We start from the raw sequence: 26,049 nt of genomic DNA, 5'->3' as shown, positions 1-26,049 counted from the left end.
CCCAGTTGCCATCAGTCAGGACAGCCTCCCTGCTCCCTGATGCTTCACATGCTCTCAGGAATGCTCGTTTGGTTTTGGTGTGTGAAAGAAAGACCTTGAGCCCTATTCTGAAGTGCAAAAAGAGACATTTTCAGAGAATAATACAATTTGATCAGAACAAACCCAGCGGGAACTTTCTCGGACCAATCATTTTAAAAACTGATTCTTGATACAGTAACATTTATTGATTCCACTCTGTAAAATAACAATGCATTTCCCTCTGCAGTGCACATGCTTCAAAACTTAAGTGCAAGCGTTGCCTTAACACAGAGCACCGTTCAAAAATAAATGATTCACAATCTCACAGACTTGGGGACTGCTGCACTAAATATACTGCATCCTCCCTCATATTCATTGAGGGGTAAGTCACTTGTCTATAATGAGAAGTCCTGTGTCTTGTAAGTCAGTAGTTGCACATAAGCTGGCATCATCATCCATTGTTGGATACAGAAGTGGATGAGCTGGGGTGCTGTTTCCATTAAGAACATGTTGGTGAGAATTTCCTCCAAGGACACCGTCCACCAGCTAATTCACTGCTAACATCTCTGAATTTCTGTGTCAAGTTCAAACAGGGGCTTGTGGGCTGCAAAACCGGATTCTTCTGTTCTGTAGCGGTGCACCCTGGGATTATCTTTCCTGTGATATCTCCTGTGTCCAACCAGATCGCACTATAAAACCAGGGTTGGCTTTTACTTATTGACTCTGCTGTCACACTAATACAAATATTCACCATGCTCTTATTAACTTCACTTTCATCCTCCAGCGAAAATGTAAAATTGGGTGATAACATGAGCCTGATCTATATTACTATAAGAAATCAAAAGAACAAAATTTAAGATTTTAAAAGATACTATTGTATCTGAATTAATTTATATACACCAACCACACCGACTCTGATCGCAGTGCCAGATCCTCCTCAAAATAACCTCTAGATGATTGCAAGAAAACCTTTAGAATTGGCCCGAATACCTCTAGGAAAAAAAAAATTTAGTACGAGTGCTCAAGTTCCTGTTTTTCTAATTGTAAACACAAACAATTACGCTGGTGAAAAGTTCAATACATACTGAATTTATTAAGAGACACTGAAATCCAACTTTAAATAATTCCAGCAGCACATCATATTAAGTCATATTATAGTAGATTCCTGTTACTTGCATAGCCCAGGTGCCTAAAAGTTTTTATGTAATTAACCAGCATTTGCAATTATCAGTAACATATAGAGTTTAATACATGTAATTGTATACCATATGATTGCATACAACTGTGAAGTACATTTCTTTTGAAAATGTATGCACCTTACTCTGGTTAAATGCATAAAACTGTTAGTCACATGGGACATGCATTTCACAGGAATCTACTGCATGTGCATTTTCATAGGAAAAGTGCTTCACTTTTTTTAAAAGTTAACAGCAATATGCAATTATCATGTATGCAATTCATTGGAATGCACTGTATTTGTATAATTCTTAAACCCTAAGAAGTTATTTCTTCATTTTCTAGAATATATCTAAATTGACTGGCTCAACACTTAAACACTGCTCTAACAACTAAATTTATTTCCTCTCCAACAAGCATTAGGCCTCCACCTGTGCCTCTCACTCAAATTCTATACAGCACAGACGCCATGTGTGCCTAGCAGCCCAAATGCGTGCTGTACATGAAGTGATCTTATATGGATGGTCAAAGTAAATCGAATGTCTGGAGAAACTCTATAAAAAAAAAATCAGAGGTTGCAGCTGCCAGCAGGCATGATGTCACAGCGCATCTGCCACCTTAATGAAGAAAGGTATATTCTGAATAAATCTTAGGGAACAAAATGTTTTCAGACAGAAAAAAAAACTTTGGAAAATCGTCTAAAATTAAAAATGTACCTTTCAAAAAAACCTCTGCCCATTTCTTACCTCCAGGTTGCCCTGAGCAGAAATGTGAAAACTCTGGATCTGGAGGGAAAACCTCTGATCTGGCAACACTGGCTGATCGTTTTTTTTCACAGGATGATTGGCATGGCTGGCGCCTCACACAGTGGCACAGCATACTTCCTTGCACGTTGAACCCTGAACACATTTCCCCTCCCGGTAGCAGCAGATTTTGTTTATATGTGCACGTTAATCGTTTCATTAAATTTACCAGAGTTTATATATTTCAAAATAGTAAATCAATTAATATTTAAACACCTTTTTTTATTTTAAGCTAAAACTTTAACCAAGGTCTGGACTTCGGTGACCTAATAGCTAGCTACGGCCATGCACAAAGGTTACGTACTGTCATTGCAGATCTGTTTAACGTCTTTCAGTCTACAGACTTAGACTAAGGATGTCTTTGAAGGTCACAGGACTAAAGATCACCACACTTCAGATGAACCCCCAGTGGTTAACATCCTTGGACTGCAGTTTATCAGCCAGTTGGCCTAGATTCATTCCACCAAACACATGTACAAACAGCTAAACCTCAAAATACACCTTCCGCTCTCTGTCTAAATGAAAACCCAGCCAGTGCATGGTCTGCAATAGAAACCAACCTTTCACTTAGGGTTACCATAATACTTCCACCAGGGTTAAAGTTCAAATAACTGGCATCCCAAAGCCCATTGCGCACATAAGATGTTTTTTTTTTATTTTTTTATTTTTTTGAGATACCACTTCTAACTTGTAGTTGAAGGTCTGATTGACAATATTATCATATCTTTGTCATTTTTGGTAACATGTATTTCTTCTAGTTAAAGACTGTAGTCAGTCCTGTCAATTCTGAGAGACCTGGTAACTTGATTTTAAGACCCCGCGTCATGACTGAATGCAATATGAATAACGACTATGCTGCAAAAAAGTCAAGGCAGATAAACCAGCATTTGCAAGATTATACATTATATATAGTAATACGGCAGGGAGGGGGTTAAAATCCGTTTCCATTTTCTCATTGCTTTAAAAATCAAGATAATTGCTCATTACATTTTCATATTTACAGTCTTCACCACATTTCAACCACGAGATGTCAAAAGACAAAACTTGAACTTTTTTTTTTTTTTTTTTAACTCTTGCTGCATTACACATTCTCTAACAATGAGCAATAACTATTATTATTTTGTACATCTTTCACAAGTTCAATGATGGGTCACACAGTTCTTACAGAGAAGTTCACAACTTGCTCAGGAACAACTCAAGGCTTTAAAAAAAAAAAAAAAAAAAACGACAGAGTCTGGGGTTTGACACTGCAGTGCCACTCTACAATCCAACTGAATCACTGGGAAGAATGTTTCCAAGATGGTGTGTTTGTTGTCTGAATTTGGATTACCTCATCTTGACAGATTTGGGGATTTCCACAGCTTTATGTTTCGTTGTCGTCTTGCTGTCTCCTGAATCTGACTTTTTAACCACCTTGGGGCTGGACGTGCCCTTCCTTGTGCCCTGAGGGCTCGCCGATCCCTTTTTCAACATCTGCGGGCTCGATGGCCCCGATCCAACTTTCCTGTTCAACAGCGGGCTCCTGGAGCCCTTGAGTTTCCCTGGTTGCTGTAGAGTATCCATGGTCTTCAGGGACCGCAGGCTGAGCAGCCCACAATAGCGATTGCATTGATGGAGTGCAGTGAATTGCTCCACCAGCACTGGTGAACAGTTGTCCGTTAGACCCTGATACCTGCAAAACAAGTGCAGAACAATGCATAAAAAAACCTCCCGTACACACATGGGCACAACCACAACTGAGCTTACTTATTAACATCACACTTAACATCTTGTACAGCAAACTCCACATATAAAGACATGTTGTTCTATTAAGACCACTCTTTCAATACCTTTCAATATGGAGACAGTTTGAACATCTCGCACTATTAGTAACTCCTCAAAAAATACTGCCATTTACTAAAATGCAGCCATGTAGGAATTCTAGTTATTCAACAGCAAATAATACAAGCATTTACTAAGACATGCTTAACTGTGATGGTTATGGTACTGTGAAGTATGTTCTTTCAAGGTTACTGTAGTCTGCAATAAATATTGTAGTATAGTGTCCATTACACTGTTCTGTAGTGATTTTACATAAGGGTCTGTATTTCCTCAAGACCAATTTAATTATTTAATTCTTACAAACCCTTTTGATTTTGTTGCAATCCCGACATTTGTGATCTTCATCCCAACACCTGTAATACAAACACATAAATAAATTTCGGTTTTATGCTTTATTTAAACCAGTTGATGTTGAATTCTGTTCTGTGATGACAGAGGTTTGAAATTTTAGCCCTATATTCCTTTATGTAAATAAAATTACACTGGAAGAATTCAGCACTGTCTAGTCCAGTTCCTGCCGTTTTTTAACTAACAAAAGAGTTTCCAAAATTCAGTTTGTTTGTTACGATTTGAAGAGTTTAATCTGAAGCCAGGCAGTTTCCTGTCTATTCAGCAGTTTGGCGCTGCACACTCATATAAATATCTAAAACCACAAGCTTAGTGGAGGTCAACGAGGGGAATTCCAGAAGTGTTACAGCGCATCTACCTCGAAATATTTACTGTAAAGAACAACAAAGTATCCGAAGGTCTACTTCGTGCTGTGTCGAATGATCAGCATTTTATCACACCTTCAACCACTATACGATATTGTGGTGGGTTGCCCTCCATTTGCCTATTCCTGGTAACCTAATAAAATTATCAAACACGCTTTCACACAAATAGCTTCATCTTAACAACTGTTAACTGTACACCAGAGAATATATTCTAGAAATATATAATACAAAAATGAGTAATTACAGGAAATGTTTAACTTCAGTCTTATCATATTTTTTTTTCATCTGACTGCCACAATTGAAATTACACAGTGTCATAATAGCATTTTTCTCCCTCTATATATATTGTGTATTTTTCATATATTTTACTATACAGTTCACAGAATGTCTATGTATCATACTATCTCTATAAAACATGTTATGAATTTTACAAAAGTGACTGCTTTTTAATAATATAAAACATATTTACTGTATCCACATATTTCCATATGTCATTTCTTACCTTCCATGTCAGTGACCAGTAAGTTTCCATTTGTCCACTGGTAAATCCAGTGTTGGAAAGCACTGCATTTCTGTTCAGTGTCTGTAACATTCCTCATAATCAATCTTCCGCTTCTGTCCTTAATGCAGAACCTCTCAAAGCATCCTTTCAAGTCTTCCTCCACTGTTGCATATGGGATGGGGTTGGCAGGCCGATAGATGAGGTGCAGTGGAATAATCCTGAAAGCAAAAGTAAAAAGAAGACTTCAAAGACGTCCTGTTGGGATTTCAGCTGCAGGCAATGTGAATCCTGATGGGGCTATGGGCCCCTTGGCTGCCCCCTCTACACAGGTTACTGCCTGGGAATGTGATGGCCTGTTGTCATATGTAAGGGTATCAGCCTTTCAAAAAAAAAAGAAAATAATAATAAATCACAACAAATTCACTTACTCAGGAGTTGGGCCAAAGTTTGCCACTACCCTTGCCTCTGCAGCGAATATTTTACAGTACTCTCTAGCAGTGTTTTGGATTTTGCACTCCTGTGGGGAAAAAAAAAGCACTTTGCAGTGAAGCACAATATATAGAGTACATGTTGAATTCAAAATGTTCAAATGGACTTTTCAGATATTTTAGTAGACTTCAACAGCCAAGAATGGTGAGTGTTGCTGATGCATTTCTCAACTAATATTTGTATTCTTAAAATATTGCACAACAGGAAATCACCTCACTGTCTCTAAAATAGAATTACTTTCAGAAATAGAACTTTTGGTTATAGTAAAATTAGGAAGGAGGTTCTGTATTTATTGCATTATACAATTACAGCAGTTATTGTAAATGTTTGCCTGATATTTTTGCAGTTTTAATATGCTTTTCCCATGGTTATACTATATAGGGTTTGTCATGTTTGCTATATAAAGTATTTTTAGATAACAGTAACTCCCCCAATGCACATTCTCTGGTCAGATTGGATACCACTGTAAATGACCACTGTTAGGATTCAAATTTGGTACAGAAGAGTCAAATACCCCACCCACGTGGGAAAAGCAGACAGATCCTGAGATAATATCAGGTTTTTTATCAACCTCCAAAGCATGGGTGGGGCTTTTTATTACTTTGACTCCTGCATGATAATGCTGTTAAAAATAACCAAATATTCACAACTGTTCATAATATTGTTGTCACCATTCCAATTTATTGGTTTTATAGTTGCATTCTATATAGCTTACCTGTTTTGTAATTTCATGGTTTCTCTCAATTAGATCACTTCCATTTTTGGTCCCATACGCAATGGAGTTTCGCACTTTAATGATGCAGGTGCTGCCTGACTCAAATATCGGGTCCAATCCATAGATAACCTTCACCTTGCTTGCTTTCTTTGTGCACCCTTCTCCAACGTGAACTTCCTCTGTCATGATCCTTCCGAAGAACTTGTCTCCCGAGGACCCAGAATCAGCCAGTCCCTTTGTGAACACCATGGTGGTCATTTCAATCTCCTCTCCAACTGGACAATACAAGAATGGATAAGGGATGAGCTTAGCAATGATGAGCAATCAATGCAAAGCCCTTAAGAGGAGTGCTTCTCAAATGTAGGCAACATGTACATATATTTCACCTTTTCATAGAACAACAACAAACAGCAAAAGAAAAAATATGAACAAGATTTTGTTTACCTTCCGATTCTTCTCGTAAAAGGAACCCGGACAAAACTGTAACGATAAAAAATAAAAACTGATTTATACTGCTATGCATTTAATTTTGGTAAAAGAAATGCCTGGTAGATTTAAATATATACAGTAGAAACATTTCATATACTGCACACAATATGCCGTTTGTATTACCTTCTTCACTAAGTAGACAATCTGTAGCATCAGTTCCATAGTCATTGTTTATTTCACATTTATACACCCCACAGTCCTTCTTAGTCGTCTGCACAATGGCAAGAGCCACTTGACCTTCATCTCCGGAGCTGGGAAAAAAAATCCTGTCTGTCAATATGGTTTTAGTAAATAAGTAATTAGAAAATATTTAACGATGTTAAATATGTGGACGTTAACAAGCATTACAGATTAATTACAAGTAAATTAATTACTGTATAAACAATTGTGATGTTCACATTTAATTATAGTTTTTAATTTAGTTTCATGCATAGCAAGCTTTATTTCATTAAAAAATTTGACTTTGAAAAAACACAGAGCTTAGTTTGTTCATCATTGTGACTGCACCAGTCAACCACAAGAGGCCCCACGATCATGTTTCACTGAAACCACTTACAGGACAAGTTTCACAAGCATTTGCCAGATATAGCAAGTTTGATTATAGAACAAATTTAGATTTAATGAGAAAGAAATATGATCTAACTGGCATAGCCTAACAAGCTCCTCAATACATCCTCGGGGGCTCTGTCGGCTATATATGAAAAGTCATGACCTTTATGGATCTCAACAAGCAAGTTTTAACCTTTTAAGTTTTCTCCAAACAGCTTTAAGCATAATAGAAAGACCCAAGCAAACTGGAAAAAGTCAAAAATGCAATTTGCAAGTTAGGTGTCAATTTCACAATTACCACTAATCTTGGACTAACTAATGTTATTTTAGACAAAGCAGTTCAAGACTATTGCTAATCTGGGTGTCTGAAACCAGCAGAGGGATTTCTTTGCATGCAGGTTACAACAGCACAGTACATTTACCTTCTCTTCAGTTCAGCAATCTGATATTCATCTTTGTACCATGTTATGGTTGAGTCACTTAGTACGTTGAAGAACTGGCACCAGAGTTTCAAGTGTCCTGAAGCATCAGAGAACTGCTCCGCACGGATCTTTCGGATCACCTGGGGAGCTGAGGAACGTGAAATGCACAGCTAGGGGAATTAGGCATGTTTTTCAGGACTGATAACGTATCCTATAATTTCCCTGTAAATTTATATAGTAATTTTGCAGTTTATCACGCATTTACCATGCTTCAGTTATGTTACACACATATATTTATTTTCATTAAATCCCTTTGACAACATACCTTTAAATGGATCTTGTTTCTTCTTAACGTCCTCTACTTTAACTTCAGGTTGTACTTCCTTAGCCGTTTCACTCTTATCCACCGATTCTTCATACAGCTTGGGCACTTCCAGATTGGACGTCCGCCTGCTGATGGTCGGGGAGCGCCTCTCAATCGGTGGAGTATTCTGGGGGCTAGGAGTCTGCAAAAAGGCCAATCCCCTCCTGGACTGCCCAGGAGACATACTGGGCACCTCAAGATCTTGTGAAAGCCGCCTTCTCTTGGACACCTCCTCCTTCTTCGGCTGTGGATCTGGGACTGCTGCCTCAAGTTCTTCTGTTTTGGGTTTAGGAATAAAGATCTTCCGTCGAGCCCCGGAGGCCAGTTCCTCTGGCGTGGCAGATGGGATGAGAGTCAGGCTTTCACTGTGCCTCAGTTTGGGGCTGCTCTCACCAGACTGGACAGTCGGTAGGCTGTCTTTCTTCTCTGGCTGCTCATCTGCTCTCTTGTAGTGGGCAGCGTCTTCAAGCAATAGGCTGTCCACTCTGATTGTTGGAACTGTAGCAAGTCCTGGCTCTTCTGCATTTGAGGGACTCTTTGTTGCAAACCTTCTTAAAGTTGAAGGGCTTAGGATTGGACTTACCATGCTTCTGAGCAAAACATTTTCCACTGAAGGCTTATCAGACAAACCAACACCTTGAGTGGTCTGTTCTTCGGACTTTGAGGGAACGGAGATAGCGGTACTTGATACACGATTCGGTGTTCCCAAAGCAGTCAGTACCGCCTTGCTTTCTGGTTGCTCACTGGTACTTAATGCAGCATCTGTATCTGTACTGGCCACAATAGGAAGGGGAGCTTCTTTGCTGTCAGATTCCTTTTTAGTACTGTATCTTATCCCAGCATCAAGATCATTCTTAACATGACGTAGCAGTGCAATTAAGGATTCATCCTGTTCAACAACAGCCCCACCTGCTGCAGGAACAGATATTACTTCTCTCTTAGCATGCTTGTCTTCCTGCGAGGCATCATCAAAGCATGCGATGGAAATAGGAGGTACAACACTAGGAGGTACTACAACAGCAGGTACCAAAACAGAAGGGACTGCTGCTGGAGTCTGTGAAGCAGAGGGTGTGTTGTTCTGTGCACTGCAATCATGCTTCGGAAGGCTCTTGCTGGCATCACAGGATACACCTGCACTTGGGAATATATCTGCCTCGTTGCTGATGTCCATCTGTAAGCCTGACATATTGTCCATCATTTGATCATTCTCTTGTGATCTCATATTCTGTACCCTTGCTACTTGCTCTTTCTTTTCCACCTCAGCTTGTGGCACAAGACTGTCCTCTCCGACTGCTTCAACTCTAGTGTGTGAATCGATATGATCATGAGTAACTATTACTGGCACTTCCGGGACTCCTTTGATGTCTCGTTCTAGGACCAATTCCACTGGTAACTCTAGTTCTTGCAGATTTGTTGCCTTTGGAACACTTTCTTGTTCTACCTCCCGTATCGCTATAGCTGGATTTTTTAATTCTAGAGGCACAATAGGTTCCTGAGGAACAGTTTTGTATTTCTTATGCAGATCCATTACCTCACTTTCTTTTCCACGAACGGTATCCTCTGGAATTGCAACTATCTCAACCCTAACAGCAGTTTCTTCCACCAGGGGATCAGTGTCACCTTGTTTATCTAAGGCACATATTCCACTTTCCTTGACTGCATCCAACACTTCAGCCATATAGTCCTTAACATCATTTTGCTGTAGATCCATCCCTGCTAAGGCATGGCTGTTATCCAAGATTCCTGTGGGTTTGGCACATTCGGAAGCCGCAACAACGTTAGCAGTGGTTTCCGGGATCCCTTTTTGTGTTTCAGTCTCCATGTTTTGCTCAGTTTGGCCCATAAAATTGGACCGTTGGTCTCCATGAATGTTCAAGACAGAGGACTCTGTCATAAACTCTTTGACACATGCAGTTGTTTCTTCAGTAGAAATTAAAGAGGGCACGTTTACATTTAACTGTGAAGTGTTGACCACATCCTCAGTAATATGGGTTTCCTTTAAATGAGTTTCCCTTTGCTCATCCGCAACCTTAAGGAATAAACAAACAGTTAGAAGCTATTATAGCCTAATATAAATATCTCAAGACCAGGAGGATTATTTGTCTTTGCATTACTCGCACTACTGTTGGTGTCGTTTATTTACGCTGCAATATTTCAGTTGCCAAAAACATTACATCCTCACATTTGAAATATTTACTAGAAGGATTTACCTGTTATAATATATTTATTTAATATGCATATTGTGAAAGTATTGATACAATATATTTAACTTTTCTGTTTTTGCTACAATATATACATATTTATATATACATATTCCTGCTCGGTTAGTTAAGCATACTTATTTTCCCCAATTAAATGTGCCTCCTGTTTATTGATTATTCATATTCATAAAACAAAACAAAAAAAAAACAATGTATTTGTCACTGTGAATGACTCATAGCAACTTTCTGTGTAATGTGTAAAAGGAGAAAGTCATGAAACAAATCATTGCTAAAATGTTTATGACTGCAGCTGTAGTTGTTTCCACAACTCCTCTGGGATTCACCCTGAACTGATTAAGGAAGACTGTATTCCATTGATGCCATTCACAGGACCTGCACTTCATTTATTTGCCATGTAAATAGCTGAGTAGCAAATGAGTCAATCATTCTTCAACCAGCAGTTCTTTATCAAAGCTTAGGATTTACCAGCTATACAATGTTTAATGAAGGTTACAGGCTCAAATATAGAGGTCCATCTAGGTCTGTGAAAGCATCAATTCGCTACAGTTGATGTAACCCCAATATTGAATTTACTTTGCAAATTTTTTTAATCCTTTGTCACTAGTCAATGAAAAGAATAATAATAATACCAGCCATAACATAATCACAGGTAGTTTCATATATTAAGTTTTTTTTAATAATAATAATAAATAATAAATGTATTATTATTTTATTAAATATTTATGGACAACTGTATTCCTATTTAAAAATGAAGTTCCGCTATATTCAGAACAGCATCCCCTGTACGCATGTAAAAATGTTCAAATTTAACTTAATTATGTTATTCCCAGTTAAAAGATGGCTGAGCATGTTTGAAAGTATTCTTTCTCTGTTACCACCTTAGCACCAAACCTAACCCCTAAATAAAAATAACAAAATAAACTGTCCCTCTGATACAAAAACCAGTCAAGATAGGATGCTAATAATGACATCATTCAATGACAATTGATTCCTACACTTACAAGAAGACGGGTACATTTCCTCTGCCAAAACAACTGTATACAGCATCCCCCCCATGTGGACTCTAGATCACCCTTGGTACTTTTCAAATCATGTGAAGAAGACAAACTCAAAGATAGTGGGGAAAGTCTAATGAAGTAGGATTGAGTAACGCATTCTTTTAACGCCATAAAAAATGTACTTTCCATGAGCTTTCTTTTTCAGTAAAATATAAAAGCTGATTTCACATCTCCCTTTTTCACCCAAATACTTTGAAATTAGATCTGTCAATACGATACACTTTAGTTGAGGGATCTGTTAAAAGTGATTACATTTAAAATTATGTAATATTGGGTATCATTACATTCTTTTAATCTTGGACGGGTGGCTGGGGAAAAAGCAAACGTGTATTGTAATTCAGTGTTAGAATTAATAACATGCTTATAGATCTCATACAACTTGTAACGGATCCCTGAACTGAAGTGGTACCTAATATAAATGTAGATACTGTTTTGAGTCGTACTTGGGTCTTCTATATGATTAATACAAAACGTCACCACTTGGGATCAGACTAAACCACATCCATATATACAACAATGATATAATCTCTTATTGCTAAATAAATGCTAGCATTGTATTTGATCTCCGATCAATGCTAAAACACCAACATGAGTTTTCTAAATTCCTTCACACTAATCACACCAAAGGAATCACTTCAAATACCCTTCAGCATAACTCGTAAACAGCACCCAGTGTTTAGATTAGAGACCTGGTTATGCAATCCCCCACATGGCTGATTTATGACCAGGTCTTGCTGCACACAAGGTCAACCAACACTGGGCAGGCAGGTTAAATGGACTTCAATAAAGTCAAAAAAGTCAAATGAAAAGTCTGGAAAACTAAACAACCAATAAACGCATTATAAGGGCTTGATTTTTACTCTTCTGTTGGTATGTAATTTCATCCAGTAAAGATTAATAAAAAGCCAGGCGCTCCACACAGTAAACAGTTCATAATCTTTATAAAAGAAGACACAAACCACTACAGGCAAAATCGAATTTGTATGGCATTACTGTGATTTTTGTTCATCTGTACTTCAACAGAATTTCTACAATGCAAATGGGCAACTTTTATATTTTCAACAAACCCTTGGAAAACAATAGGGGAGGACAAGCTGCATCGCTAAGAAGAACTCAGAACTCCTTTTAATCACAGATCTGACAGTATTGGAGATCAAGCCTTATCATGCTCTCCAGTATAATAGGTGGATAGGAGGCAACAGGGAAAATCACATTAAGGCGTTGGGTCTGTTTATAGCTTCATGACTCTCTTTTTTCCCCATCAAAGCCTCTTAAATTTAGTGTACACCAACAATTCCTATTTATCATTCAGTGCTTTCATGTTGCCTTTTCGAAACCGTGTGTTGTGGTACAGCTGTTTGGTTTCTCTGTCCCTGGGTATGAAGCAGTCTTCATTTACGTCATATACAGAGTCCTCTTTCCCCTGTGGTGCATGCAGGTGATTTCCCCTAGAAGGTGTGATCTACACTTTAATGAAACACTGAGTAATACTGGACATGCTGTATTAGATGAGCTGTGTTTGGTTGTCAATCACTGCTATTATAATGTACCTGGTGATCAGGACGAAGAGGAAGGTGTGCATTATCGATATGTTGCTTGTGTTGTTTTGTTTGTAGTTCATTGAAATGGTAAAAAAAGGATCCACCTCAAAATACAGCTGATTAACTCCACTGTGTTAAACTGTGTATTCACCTTTCAGTAATATTTACCTCATGTACTGTGCACACAATTCTGCGATTGAAAGGATGGAACGCCATACATTAAATTGTGTTCAGAAATTGGACTGTGCTAATATTTCTCAAATATTCTTAATTTTAATTTGCTAGTAAGATTCATTTCTTTACATCACCCAGAACCCAGACCAAGCTGAAAACTGAATATCAGGCTAAAGCTTACATTGATGAATTTGTAGGACAAATTCTTATACACTCAATTTTTATTCCAATTGTGTTTTGTCTTGTTAAAGTTAACATGACTTTTTGCTGCCACAGTTAATAGAACACTTTTCTCATTCTGTTCCACAGCAAAAATGGCAACTTTACACAGACCTTAAGTTCTATTTAAATCTCTGTCTGTCTAAACATTTTACAACTTCAAATAACTGAAGTAATCTTAGAGAAAATCCTTCAGATTTAATATAATGTTTCACTCGTTGTTAATCATTTAGAATAACACTATATACAGTGATAGGTCTTTGTTTTTGCACACAATGTATATAATAACTATTAGTGAGTCACTGAACAAAACGATTCCTGTGAAATACCCTGATCGCCACAAACCTCACACAACACAATTCACTAAGCCAGAAAGTCAGTTACTGTTCCATTTCAAGTGGGCAACCACAGGTCACTGCTGAGCAGGTGCAAGCAGAGTTTATTTGAAAACATGCAATTCAAGAGTCAAGAGTTCCTCTTGATATTTATTACTAACCGATCAATCCTCCTCTCTACGATCAATTAATTACACCTGCTTGCTAGTGATATGAAATTGTATTGAAAGACAATTACAAGCATTAACAGAATGCAATTTACTGCAAATGTTTCATAATGCCAGCTAATGTTTAATATCCATAGTTAGCCAAAGTAGTACTGCTGTGAAAGGAAAGCACCGATGAGCAAATGTTGCAAGTCACAGACTTTTTTTTTTCATTCCGAGATATTGTGAAATATTGGGGATGCCTTCCAGATGCCCTTTTGCGAAGGTCTTTAAAAATACCCTCTGCCATTTTTCAAGATTTCTTTTCTGCACACCATTTTTTGATACCGCACTCAGGTCGACAAGATCAATCGATCAATTATTTTGTAATTTTTCAAAGCCCACAGGTGTGATTAATTATTCATTAATCGATTGAAACCCCTAGTTATTAGCATAACATTCTGGTGGCTTGCACTACGTTATCACCAGTTATCATTGCAAGTCTAACCAGTAGATAGAAAGGACCCTTTTCTTCACACATTTTAACAATCATGAAGAAAACAAACATCCCTCCTTTGTCTGACAGCTGAGAGTAAAGCAGCAGGAAATGAGCAAAGGGTTTATTTTAGGATACAGTCACAACTGTTTTTCCACCAGGCACTGTCTAGATCACCGTTATCTTCGCAATGCCAATTACATACTGCACTTTGACTGTGTGACAGAAATACATGCTTGCTATTCTGGTCTTGTCTTGGTTGTCCTGACAGTTAATGGTGCTATATTGCTGGAATTCAAATGTAAAAAACATTACTGGGAAAATATGGAAGAAATGTACTTCGATTTGTGTTGAAAGAATAACAACCAGATCTTTCTCTAACTAAAGATTAGTAAATTGTGTGCCATGCGCAATAAAATACTATTAATAGTCTATGTTGTTTTCTCTTCCTTTTTCTTATGTTTCCATTGAAAACAAACGTTTACAACTGTGGGACATCACCTTTTCAGTTCTTTAAATCATGGTGCAGAACCTGAAACAGTACAGAACTGGGATGTTCTTTTTCATGTCAACTGCTCGATGTACATTTAACCATTACCAACTGTGTCAGTCTTTGGAGCCAGCAAAAGTAAATCCTTGCTATTAACTGGGGCCATATTTTCAAAGAAAATAAGTCTTTTTAAAAAGAGAAAATGACATGCCACAAATTTAGAAACAATCGACCCGAGACTCTTACTCATTGTCTAAACAGTGGCAGGTCTAAATATTGCCACGGTAACACTTTAAAATAATGGCCACAAACTTCTAATGAATTCCAACTGAATCCCACAGGAATAACACCTGAATATCTTCTGTACTTCCTCTGAGTTCTGAAGAAATTCATTTTGCATTCAGCCTTGTTAATTCATGTGGATTTAAATTACCTGTATTCATTTAATGTTTCTTTGTAACAAGTGATGTTGATCACAGGTATAAAGCGTGTATTCATGCATGAATGAACACTTCTCACAATCCCCTGGTGGGAGAGTACTGTAAAAGTGTATGAATTAGTGAAGGATAAACAGTGAATTCATTAGGAACAGACAGAAGAGAAAGGCATACCTAAATGTTTTTATATCACAATGAATTAACAGAGCTGAATTCAAAATGAATGACTTCAGAACTCAGAGGAAGTGCAGGTGATATTCAGGTGTTATTCATGGGGGATTCAGCTGGAATTCATTATGAATTTACAACCATTATTTTGTCACCATTGCCACTGAAATAATTGAAATGTGCTAACCAAGGTTATGGACATCAAACAGATAACAGTGCAACTGAGTCTCAAAATATTTTTTTTTGTTATATGCCAGAGAGGGTCCTTTTCAGGCCTATTCCAGGAGAATGGTATTTAGATCAGCCGAGGTATAGAGCAATTGAACAGAGCCCTTTGGTGTCTACTTTCAGGTTTGAGTTTCTCTCTTTTCCAAAAGTAGGAGTTAATCAAAGACTGGAGTAAACCATTTGAAGACATGTATCAAACTTTAAAATGTTGTAAAGTCAAAAACAATCCAGATACAAAAATAACAATCCAGCACCGATTGTGTGATTCACATTTGTTGTCAGCCTTTCAAAACGCTGCGTAATGATTGCATAAGAAGTTAAACATTAAGGGAAACAGTGAATCATTCTGGAGGACTGGTGTTTATGACGTCTTCATTAGACTGACATGTGTCCACCCACAACAAATTAAAACTTGTAAGCTTTGACGAATACATTTAAAGGCAGGATGATGCTTATTAAATACAAGAATGAAAAAAAAAGCCAAATCAGCACTTGATTACCATTGCAATTATAGCCTGCAGCCCTAGAATTTTCCTTATGTACTGTATATTACAGTGCTTAAGTTTCATTATGATTGCCAGCTACCTCACATCAGTGACAACGCCTATGCCTGGAAAGGGTATGCAATCTGTCCACACATATGTGCCAGCTCTTTTAAAGGGACGAGATGAAGACAGGCTATAACACGATTTTTCCCTCAAACAGGGACACTAAGAGTCTTTTTTATTTCCATTTCAACTGAAATGGTGCAAACTTTACACAGTCCTGAAAGATCGCTAAATCTGCCTGTGCTGTGGTTGATTAAATTGCTCAGATACCCCATTGTTCAATGTTCTGGACCTTCCCCAGAGTGGTGTGGTTTTGTGTTGTACCTGCTGTGGCATTTGCAACCCTGCTGGCGAGACGCCTGATCTTGCTGAAACACAGCTGTGGCAGTGCAGAAGCCATGCAGATGTAAATAGTGAATTTAAATTTGACGGGTGGGGTTAGTTCCATCCCTGCCAGACCAGTGTGTGGAATATGGCTGGGTCGTGATTGGCTAACTGATGGTCAATCAAGCCCCAGCCAAGTGATAAAGGGGAGCCACATCCCTTATTAAAGAGAAAGAAGTTTGTGAAGGCGACTGCCCATCTGGAACAAATCAGGCATTTTTATTTAGAGTGTTTGTTTACCTGATTTGTTTTGTTCAAACATTCATTTGTTCCCATGTTTTGTTTGGTTTATTTTGTTGATTGGTTAATTTAAACTGACGCTTTCCACCTCCGGGTGTGGTGCCAGCCAGACAATAGCTGTGGCTGTGACACTGCCCTGCCAGCTAACATCCCTTATCATATTCACCAGATACAGAATGGCACATGGGTGTCTGATTGTTAGGTTTTAGGAGTCTGTTAGGTTTTGTTTATACAGTTTATAAACAGATATAAAATTCATAAATAAATACATGAATAGCTTACATCTCAGTTTGCAGGATTAAGGACCATATCCCCCCCAAGGTATGATTTATTGACCCCTTATTAACAGCAGATCATACAAAAAAAAAAAAAAAAAGTACGATCCAGCATTACAAAACATTATAATATAAGCTTCTTGGATATCCAGAAATACAGTTAATACCAAACTGTAGTTACTTTCAAATACTAATACTACTAATAATACAGAAATATTATTAATGAAAAAAACATTTTCTACCATGTATAATGATTTTCTCAGACTGTAAACGTTATATATTTATGTAGCAGACTTGTGTTTCAGTATGGGCATTTCTACCAAAGTGATCTCGAGGAACATATGCCATTTGACAAGCCAGAACATCTGTCGCTATACTCAAGTTTTGTCACACAGATGCATGCTTATACCCTATAAATAGCATTGAAGGTCCTATTGCATTACTGCGTTTGCTGATATTGAAACAAAACCCTGCATGAGCTCAGGCTACAAGAACAAGTCACTTACCTCACTCAGTAGTGCCAGCAGGGCTGGCTGGTCTTGCATAGGTTCTTTCTGTTTACTTTCAGAGACTTCCTCTATAGATGGTTGTGAAGTTTCTGGTTCTTCCATAGGATAAGACATCAGCGCCTCCTTTCCACATGGCATCTCCACTCCCTGCATATCAGATATTTTAACGGCTAGTTTAGAAGGACTATTCATACTCAAGTTTTCTTTGGCTACAGTAGATTTTTGTACCTGGAGAGGAGATTCTGCAATTTCCAGTTCACCTAAAGATTGGGGGTCTGAATGCATATCCACAATCGGTGGTTTGTCATGTGTTTCAGATGAGCCCACATCTGGCAGTTTGTATTCCTTTTTCTCGTCTGGTTTCTGATCCCAGCCTAAAGCAACCGAAGGGATTGATAACTGAGGAACCTTTGGTTTCTCTTCTTCTGCCTTTATGTCTTCAGGCTCTGGCTTCTCTGGGACTTCCAACAGCTGATCTTCAGTCTGATTTTGGTTTGCAAAGAAGATGTCTCTTAAAGAAAAGTATACCGGGCTAGCGGGAGGCGGTGGGTTAGGAGGTTCTGGCTCCTTGCGCTCCATTGACCCAGCCTCTTGCCTTGCTTCAGAATTATTGTGAAGCTGAGTTGCAGGCCATTGTTGTTTGACCCCCTCTGGCTCTACTGTTGAATTTGCATAGCCCGTGTCAATCTCCATAAAATCCTCAGACGCTGAAGATTTTAAAGGATCTTCAGACATTTTGGAGTTTAGGGATTGCGACAAATACTGTGACAAACTCATACCTCCATCGTTCTCATTTTCATGATCAACTCTGCCCTGTCCTACATCATCACTCAGCTCCCCTCCATCTATTCCGTTAGACACCTTTATCTTCTTTTTGGCAAGAAATTCTTTGTTTGGTGGCCTTTTGGTGATTATTTCCACTGTTTCGTAGATGTACGTGAGGAACTGATTGCCATTCTCCATTGGGCTTTTCTCAGCATTCCCCGTCTCGTTAGGACTTGTTGAAAAGCCATTGGGCATCTCAGCTCCTGACGCTGCCTGCTCCTTTCCATCAGCAGTACCTTCCCGTAGCCTGGCCTCTGCATCCTGAATATGCACTTTCACCATGTCCTCCCTCTCGGGCAGCGATACGGGAGACTGCATGGTACCTTCCGCGGTTGATCTCCGTTTCCTCGGAGCTCTTTCCGGGCTCACCATTCTCAGCTGGTCCTTGATCTCCTGGAGGTTCTCTCTGCCCTTCTTCCGACTCTCCTCCAGCTCCTTCTTTTTCTTCTGAGCTTTTTGTTTAAGTTTCGCAAACCACCTCTGATGTATTTTGAATTCACTCATGGTGCCCACCTCTAAAACACCAGAACAGGAGACTATGCCTTTGCTGTTTCTGGCTGATACCTGATAGATGGCAGCATCATCCTCTGTGCAGCTACAAGTAAAACAAGCCCAAAAAGATTTCTATTAGTTTTTAGAAAAAGATACTCTTAGGGTTGCCACCCCTGAGGTACAAAAAAATGGGACCTCCATACGGAAGGGGCGTTGTTAAAAATGTAAACTCTCTATAGACATACCTATTTTACCAACAACAAATTATATTTATATATAGTTATACAACATATAAAATAAACTCTTCCACTCATTAGGAACAACAAGCTTCATTACTTACAAATGTGAAGAGAATGAGTTTCTGATTTCACTCAGTACGAAAAACAATAAGCTTCATTACTTACTTGTAAATGTGAAGAGAATGAGTTTTTCCGTTGCGGAAAATTTCATATTTGGGAAGGCCACAATATCGGTCCATCTCCATGTCATCTTTATACCAAGTTAGTTCAGGCTCTGGGTAACCTACACAGATTCGAGAAACAGCTTTAGAATTCAGCAGAACATTATTAGAACAGAAACCTACATCTTTTTATTTTTTATTTAGTAATTGCCAATTATTTTTATTATTTTCTCCCACTTTGGCATATCCAATTATTTTCAGGCTCAGCTCACCACTACCACCCCTGCGCTGACTTGGAAGGGGCGAAGACAAACACATGCTGTCCTCTGAGGCGTGTGCCATCAGCTGACTGCATTTTTTCACACTGCAGACTCACCGTGCAGCCACCTCAGAGCTACAGTGTCGGAAGACAACGCAGCTCTGGGCAGCTTACAGGCAAGCCTGCAGGCGGCCGGCCAGACTACAGGGGTTGCTGGTGCACGGTGAGCCGAGGACACCCTGGCCGACCTAAGCCCCCCCACCCCCCAGGCAGTGCTCGGCCAGTTGGGAGCTCCCGTCTACGGTCGGCATTAGAATAGCCTGGACTCGAACCAGCGACCTCCAGGCTATAGGGCACATCCTGTACTCCACTTGGAGTACCTTCACCAGATGCGTCACTCAGGAGCCCAAAAGAATATTTACAGTGTGTATTGTGCCTGTAAGTAGATGAATGTACTGAACTGTTTTGTTTACACTGTTTTACAAGCCCCACATGGTAAGATAGTATTGCTGTTATTAAAATGAAACATGATATGTAATTATATGCTGCACAATGTAAATATTTGAAATGAATAAACCCAGTAAATACACTTTTCTTTATTGGAAGGATCATGGACCACAACAGCCAGTATAGAACAAGGTCGAAAACAAGCGAAATAGAGGATATTTAAATTCCAATTCAATATTTTAATGCCTCTTTATATGAAGCGATTTTATAATCACAAGTACTGGTACTTTAATAAATGTATGTAATTTAAAAGAAAACATTAAACCTAAAGGCGAGTAATTGCTTTTTAATTAAAAAATAAAAATGATTGATAAAAAAGGATGTACACTTCCTAATTATTTGCCCTACAGAATTTCAGCCATTTTTTTTCTTCTTTTGATTCAGAGTACCCTGAGCCCCACATCTTCAAATACGTGCCAAGGAAGATCTTAATTAGGATTTCATGTCCTTGTCCGTGAAACAGGCTGAAATATCATTGCATTCCCTAGATATGTGTATCATGCTTAAATCACATTGCACTGTGTGTGTGTTTTTTTATGTTTAATCCATGAACTATTAACACGTTCTTTAAACTCGATGATTGTCAATGTACGTTACTGGCACAGTTGTGTGCAAATTTATTTAAACACCCCATTCTTCTGTTTATTGTGCATATAAAATCAAACTGTAACTAAAAATCTTGGAAACAAAAAATAAAATGGCAAATTATTGACCGTCTAATTTAACTGATGACTAATAGGCCACACATGCAATTAGTTTTAAATAGTAAGAGAAAAGAAATACATAGCCCCAAATGGTAAAATGCATGACACTTTTTAGAAGTTAGTTAAGATGCCTAATTAAAGCACAAAGCGGTCTAACATTTTGTGCCTATTGTTTCTGTATCACTGATTACCGAATGGAAATTGAGATTCTCACACCCAGAGGTTTTCGTGCTGTTAGGTATATATAAAGGATATAACTGACATAGCTTGAGGTGTACTAACACATTTTCACACCACTGTATAAGGCTCCGATTAATCATGTTCAACATATACACATTTCTGCATGTGTGTGTAAGATAACTGAAGCTGTTAAGATTGTGTGGGTAATGACGCAAAAATAACCCATCTGCGAGGATTGGAAAAACCTTGATTATTCACTTGATTATGTTTGTGTTACCCACAGAGCCTCATGTGTCTTCTTTATTACGCCCCATGCCAGTTTCATGTTACAAGCCCTCAAGAATATTTGTTCCATGTTCTGTGATAATATCTGTGTGTTCTGAAAATAAGTCAGAAGGTGTGATTCTAGTTGCAACACTAAAACTTTGTGCCAGAAATATTGTAAACATGTTATATAGTGTGCGTCTCCGTGCTATCATCATTTAAAAATTCAGTTCATATTAAATACATTTAAATGTATTTTAAATGTACAGGGTACAGCAGTATAACCCATTAAATACAGTTTTAAAGCGGAGCCCAGCGTATCTAAAGGATTAAAAAGTATGGCTTTTAATAAAGAATGACACACACTAAAACAAAAACCTCAGACCAGTCTCCAAGAACACTCCACAGGTCTGGTAAATTAATGACAGCACAATTAATGTCTTTGCTTTTCTGTAATTGTGTTTGCATAACAACAGTATTTTATTATAGTGGCTTAATTGGTTGAGGTGGCCTCCTCTTACACAGGCATGTTTTTCATGATATAGTACCTGCAATAAAATCTGTTTGTATTTCTAATCCATTGAACGCCAGCCAAAAAACAAACAAAAAAATACAGCTGGCAGTGCTGTAGGAATACAAGATGAAAATAATATTATTTAGAAAATAACATTCCACTTTGAGAGTCCAGAATCAATGCTATGAAGTTGTTTCCAACCAGCAGTCATGTTTGTAGTTATTGTGGTTTTAAATACTGTACTCCCGTGCATTCACTAACACGCTCCCTGATGAGGTTATTGGTCAGATTTTAAATTCCTATGTAAAGAAAATATGAAATGTGTACTCCTCTATTATTATTAAATGAAATGGATACACCTACGGAACAGGTAAGACATACTGCTGGCTATAACGATCATCTAACATCAAAAACCCAAACTTTTAACAGTACGGAAGTTACATCATTTTCAAACGAAACAAAAAGCTAATTATTATTGCAGGATTGCAAGCCTTCTAAAAATATGACAATCAGCAATCCAAAAATACTCATCAGGAGTTCAGGGACACAGGCTATATAATCATGTCACTCAATGGTTTTCACATGGGCCCTTTGCAAAGGTTGTTCCTATAAAGAAGAACAGCGTTTGCTGGTGCAGGCCTGGCAGATACAGTAATTACCTGACACCACACAGGAGAACTTGACATTACAGTCCTCGGACACTGCCTTGGATTTCACAGTGGTCTCAAAGGTTGGCTGGGTTTCCTCAGTCAGTTGGGCTATAACACTGCAGAAAGTGCTCCTGCAATAAAGCCAGGTATTTAAAAGAGTCCCAAAGAAAACAACATTCATAGAGTGAGGGTTAAGGTTACAAATGTATGTGCAGTATTCATAAAGTGTGTGGTTATTCAGAAATGTCACCAGTGTTTTAAATTATATTTAAAACTTGGAAAAGTATACTACAGTATACTCTGTCTGCAATATACTAGCAGTGTTTTTTATTTTTTTATTTATTTTTTTGAAAATTTTATTTTCAATTCTTATTCTGATAAAGCTGAAATATTTCTAAACTTAAAACAAAGGTTTTCATTCATTATAACAAGTAAAAATTTGGAGGGATCGTGGTATACATTTAATAGAGTCAAATGGAAATTGCACTAAATACAGATTTGCATAATTGAGACGTGCAGAGACATGACGATAAGCACACACTTTCGTTATTGAAACATTTAAAATGTACTAATAAAAACAAAGCTTGAGAGCACATATGAGACTAATCTTTATGTGCTGTTAACTAATAACGAAACAGCTAAGTTATATAATATATTGAGAGTCCTCTTTAACGCGTGGAGCAAATGCTTTGAAAATAAGGCCCAAAATGGCTAAGCACTGTAAAACGGACCTCCATGACCGCTTAATAGACTCCAAACTACAGCCTACTGCATTTAATAACTCTGGCAAAATATCACTTATCTTGATTTCCTGTACAGAAAGCGTCGCCGCACTAACATATTGAGGGTAACTTTTGAGATGAGCCTTGTCCTCTTCCCTCACCCGTTGTTTACACGTGAGACACCAGCGTTTCTCCCTTCTGCGCTTTAATTCCACATTGAAAGATGGTTAACGGTAACAAGCTTTCTTGCGCTTTCCAATTTATCATTTTATTAGAATATTTACACCAGTGTGTACCACTTGTACGTGTTTTGTTTTCAGCGCCCGAGGTCTGTCTCTGGTGTCCAATTGTGTAAACATACGACTGAGTATCGGGTAAGTGTAAGGTCAAATGAATTTGAAAAATATGGGATTACCTTGGCTTGTAGTATGAGTACCTGTGACGTGAATAGCTAAGCGGAAAAAAAGTAAATAGAAGCAGTAAAGTAAACAAGCATGTACAACATAGGCACAAACAAATAGATGCTTAAAGTGTGTTATAACATAGGGGCCAGCCAGCATGTTGTAGAAACGAGAACAAACCAGCAGTGAAGCTGGCCCTTACGAAATAAGTCTAATACAGAACAGAAGACACAATGACATAACTGTAAAACAGATACACAATAGGATTTTTCTAAATGCCTGAGTAGGATCAAAATAAACAGGATAACAATGAGACGATGCCTTAATACAGGGTTTAATTGTTTTGGATAACAGCTGATTCAGGTAGGAACTATAGTATTCACAAATACAAATACCACAGTAATGTATTAAACTTTGAGCAGCTCATTGTGCTAAAAGGTATTATTCTCAATAGATCGGTACACTATCATCCTGGGAAGCTTTGCTTTTAAAAATAGATGTTTAATTAGTCAGTGTACTTTAACAGAGAAAAATTAATTAGGTAAAGTTACCTTGTTTGTGACAACCTGATATGTACACATTTAAAAAGGGGAAAATATCATGGATTATTTTTTCTTGCAAGAAAGGCACTTTGAGAGGTATAACCTTTTTTTTTTTATTATTATTATTATTATTATTATTAGATAAATGATGTTTAGTAATGACACAGGGATTTGGTGCAATTGAAAACTATAATTACCCTGAGTGGGGTACATTAACTTAATCCAAGCCAGAATTGTTTACCTGTTTTATTAGGCTTCATTGATTTAACATGCTAAAAATAGTTAAACAGCTGTGCAAATTAAAACATTGCTTTTCGATCTCAGCAACAGGCAGTGCTCAAAACTGTTACATTTGGACATGGTGGTTAGGGTGCATCATGCATTTAGTGCAGAAACAGACAATTAAATTCTATATTTAATGTGTTAACAATCATGTATGTTGTTCTTAATATTTGTAAAGAACTGGTAAATACCATTCTCTGTACAGGGTGATCTAACAGAGAGGTAGAACATAGTTTCTTTATCAGAATCTTCCATATCACCTGCGATTTCCCTTTTTTCTCAATTTAACTTGTACATAGAAATTGCAAGTGAGAAACAATCATTTTAACACTATGAAACCATTTCAAACAATTTAACTGCTCCTTCCCGCAATCATCAGCCCAGCTCTCAAAATCTTCATATGAGGATTTTGAGCAAGTTGCATTTATCAATTTCGAAAGTCTAAATCTGCTTTACTTTCACTGTATTTTAACTTTGGTCAGTGAAGTTTTGTTGTCTATGTAAATATGCAAACATAAGCTTTTTCAGTCCCAGCGCCCCATTTTCTTCATTTGCTTCGAAACAGGGCCTTGTTAATAAAATTTAGGAAGCTTAAAAAAAGAAAGTAAATTTCCACTGAAATATTTATTTTTTTTAAAACAGCGTTACCTGTTTTCAGGTCTCACGTTGAGCAGGTAATTGCGGCTGTCTGGGCGAGAGCTGGGCAGAGGTGTCTCTTCCCCATTTTCAGTGCTGGAGTTGTTGGAAGAATATCTTCCGTTTGCAGAGTAAGCTCGAGTGATTGATCTCCTGGAACCCATTTTCCCTTGCTAGCTTATCCAGATAAAATAAAACAAACACAGGAAGAGGGAGTTCTCTGATAAATTGTAGGTCTTCAGACTCGACGAAACTTAATTTAGTTTGTCAGCAAGCTTCAGGTAAACCAGATGGTATCTCTCCCTATACGTACAGCAGCTGAGTGAGAAAATAAGTTAGAAATGACAACCTATTCAACAACAACAAAACTTTTTACAAAACAAACTGGTTCATTTTCCTTACTGGACTAAGTGAACAATCAAACCAGCAGCCAGGGGCTTAGATCTTAGAATCAGTCAGTTGGCACCCCCATAAAAAATGCCTTGCCCAGGAACTTCAGGACTTTCAGAACTCAAGCTACAGTTTAAAAAATGACTACATACCAGGAAAACTAAAGAAAGCAATATTAGTTCAGCCAGCTCACCATTTCTTTCTTAATGTCCTTTTGAAAATTGCCTGCGGTCCCAGCGCAAAGCACTGCAATTGTCAGCCAAACATGAACACGCGCTGGCTGACAGGCTATTTATAGCAGGCCTACAAATAGGCACAAGTGCACATCACATTTTCCAAAACTTCTCTTCGGACACTGGTCTACAGCAGGCAAACCCCCCGATAAACTTGGAAGCAGTGATACAGGGACCTGTGATCTACATGAAAGGAGGTCTCACTGCCCCTAATTCACTGGGACACATGGAAAATGAATCTCAAAACGATTAGACAATCTTCAAGATATTACAGTATGCAGATGTATTCACGACGAGTTGGAACACTTGTTTGAGATGGGTGTGTATGCATGTTGCAAAACGGTTATATGTTTTCAACAGCGCTGTAGGATTTGTTTCGTACACATGCTGTCAAACCCTAGTTCAGTGGATCAGCATGCCTGGTATGCCTTATGAGGACTGTCCTCTCATATGATATTGTCAATCAAACTCAGGACACCACCCTGAAGACTCCTGTAATGTGAGCAATAAATACAGG

General features: G+C 38.1%; 1 protein-coding gene across 3 annotated transcripts; it reads right to left on the bottom strand.

Moving 5' to 3' along the window:
- Positions 1-202: 202 nt before the first annotated feature.
- Positions 203-25,822, bottom strand: LOC121298943 (alpha-protein kinase 3-like). 3 transcript variants are annotated; one of them, XM_041226287.1, is made up of 16 exons: positions 25,493-25,821; positions 24,922-25,227; positions 23,464-23,499; positions 22,336-22,457; positions 19,253-19,370; positions 17,760-18,951; positions 17,529-17,678; positions 8,023-10,090; positions 7,698-7,845; positions 6,850-6,977; positions 6,682-6,717; positions 6,238-6,512; positions 5,462-5,550; positions 5,034-5,251; positions 4,123-4,171; positions 203-3,669 (listed from the first exon to the last, which is right to left on the bottom strand). In XM_041226287.1, exons 2-16 carry the CDS (start codon positions 25,071-25,073, stop codon positions 3,324-3,326), a joined length of 5,127 nt encoding a protein of 1,708 aa, XP_041082221.1. In that variant the 5' UTR covers positions 25,074-25,227; positions 25,493-25,821; the 3' UTR covers positions 203-3,323. The 3 variants fall into 3 exon arrangements, with proteins under 3 accessions (XP_041082221.1, XP_041082219.1, XP_041082220.1); XM_041226285.1 differs by having other exon boundaries at positions 17,529-18,951; positions 25,493-25,822; XM_041226286.1 differs by lacking the exon at positions 23,464-23,499 and having other exon boundaries at positions 17,529-18,951; positions 25,493-25,819.
- Between the last annotated feature and the right edge of the window lie 227 nt (positions 25,823-26,049).

Source organism: Polyodon spathula, chromosome 24, assembly GCF_017654505.1.
Source record: "Polyodon spathula isolate WHYD16114869_AA chromosome 24, ASM1765450v1, whole genome shotgun sequence".
In the NCBI taxonomy this organism is placed as follows: domain Eukaryota; kingdom Metazoa; phylum Chordata; class Actinopteri; order Acipenseriformes; family Polyodontidae; genus Polyodon; species Polyodon spathula.
This window is presented reverse-complemented; position numbering and strand designations above follow the sequence as displayed.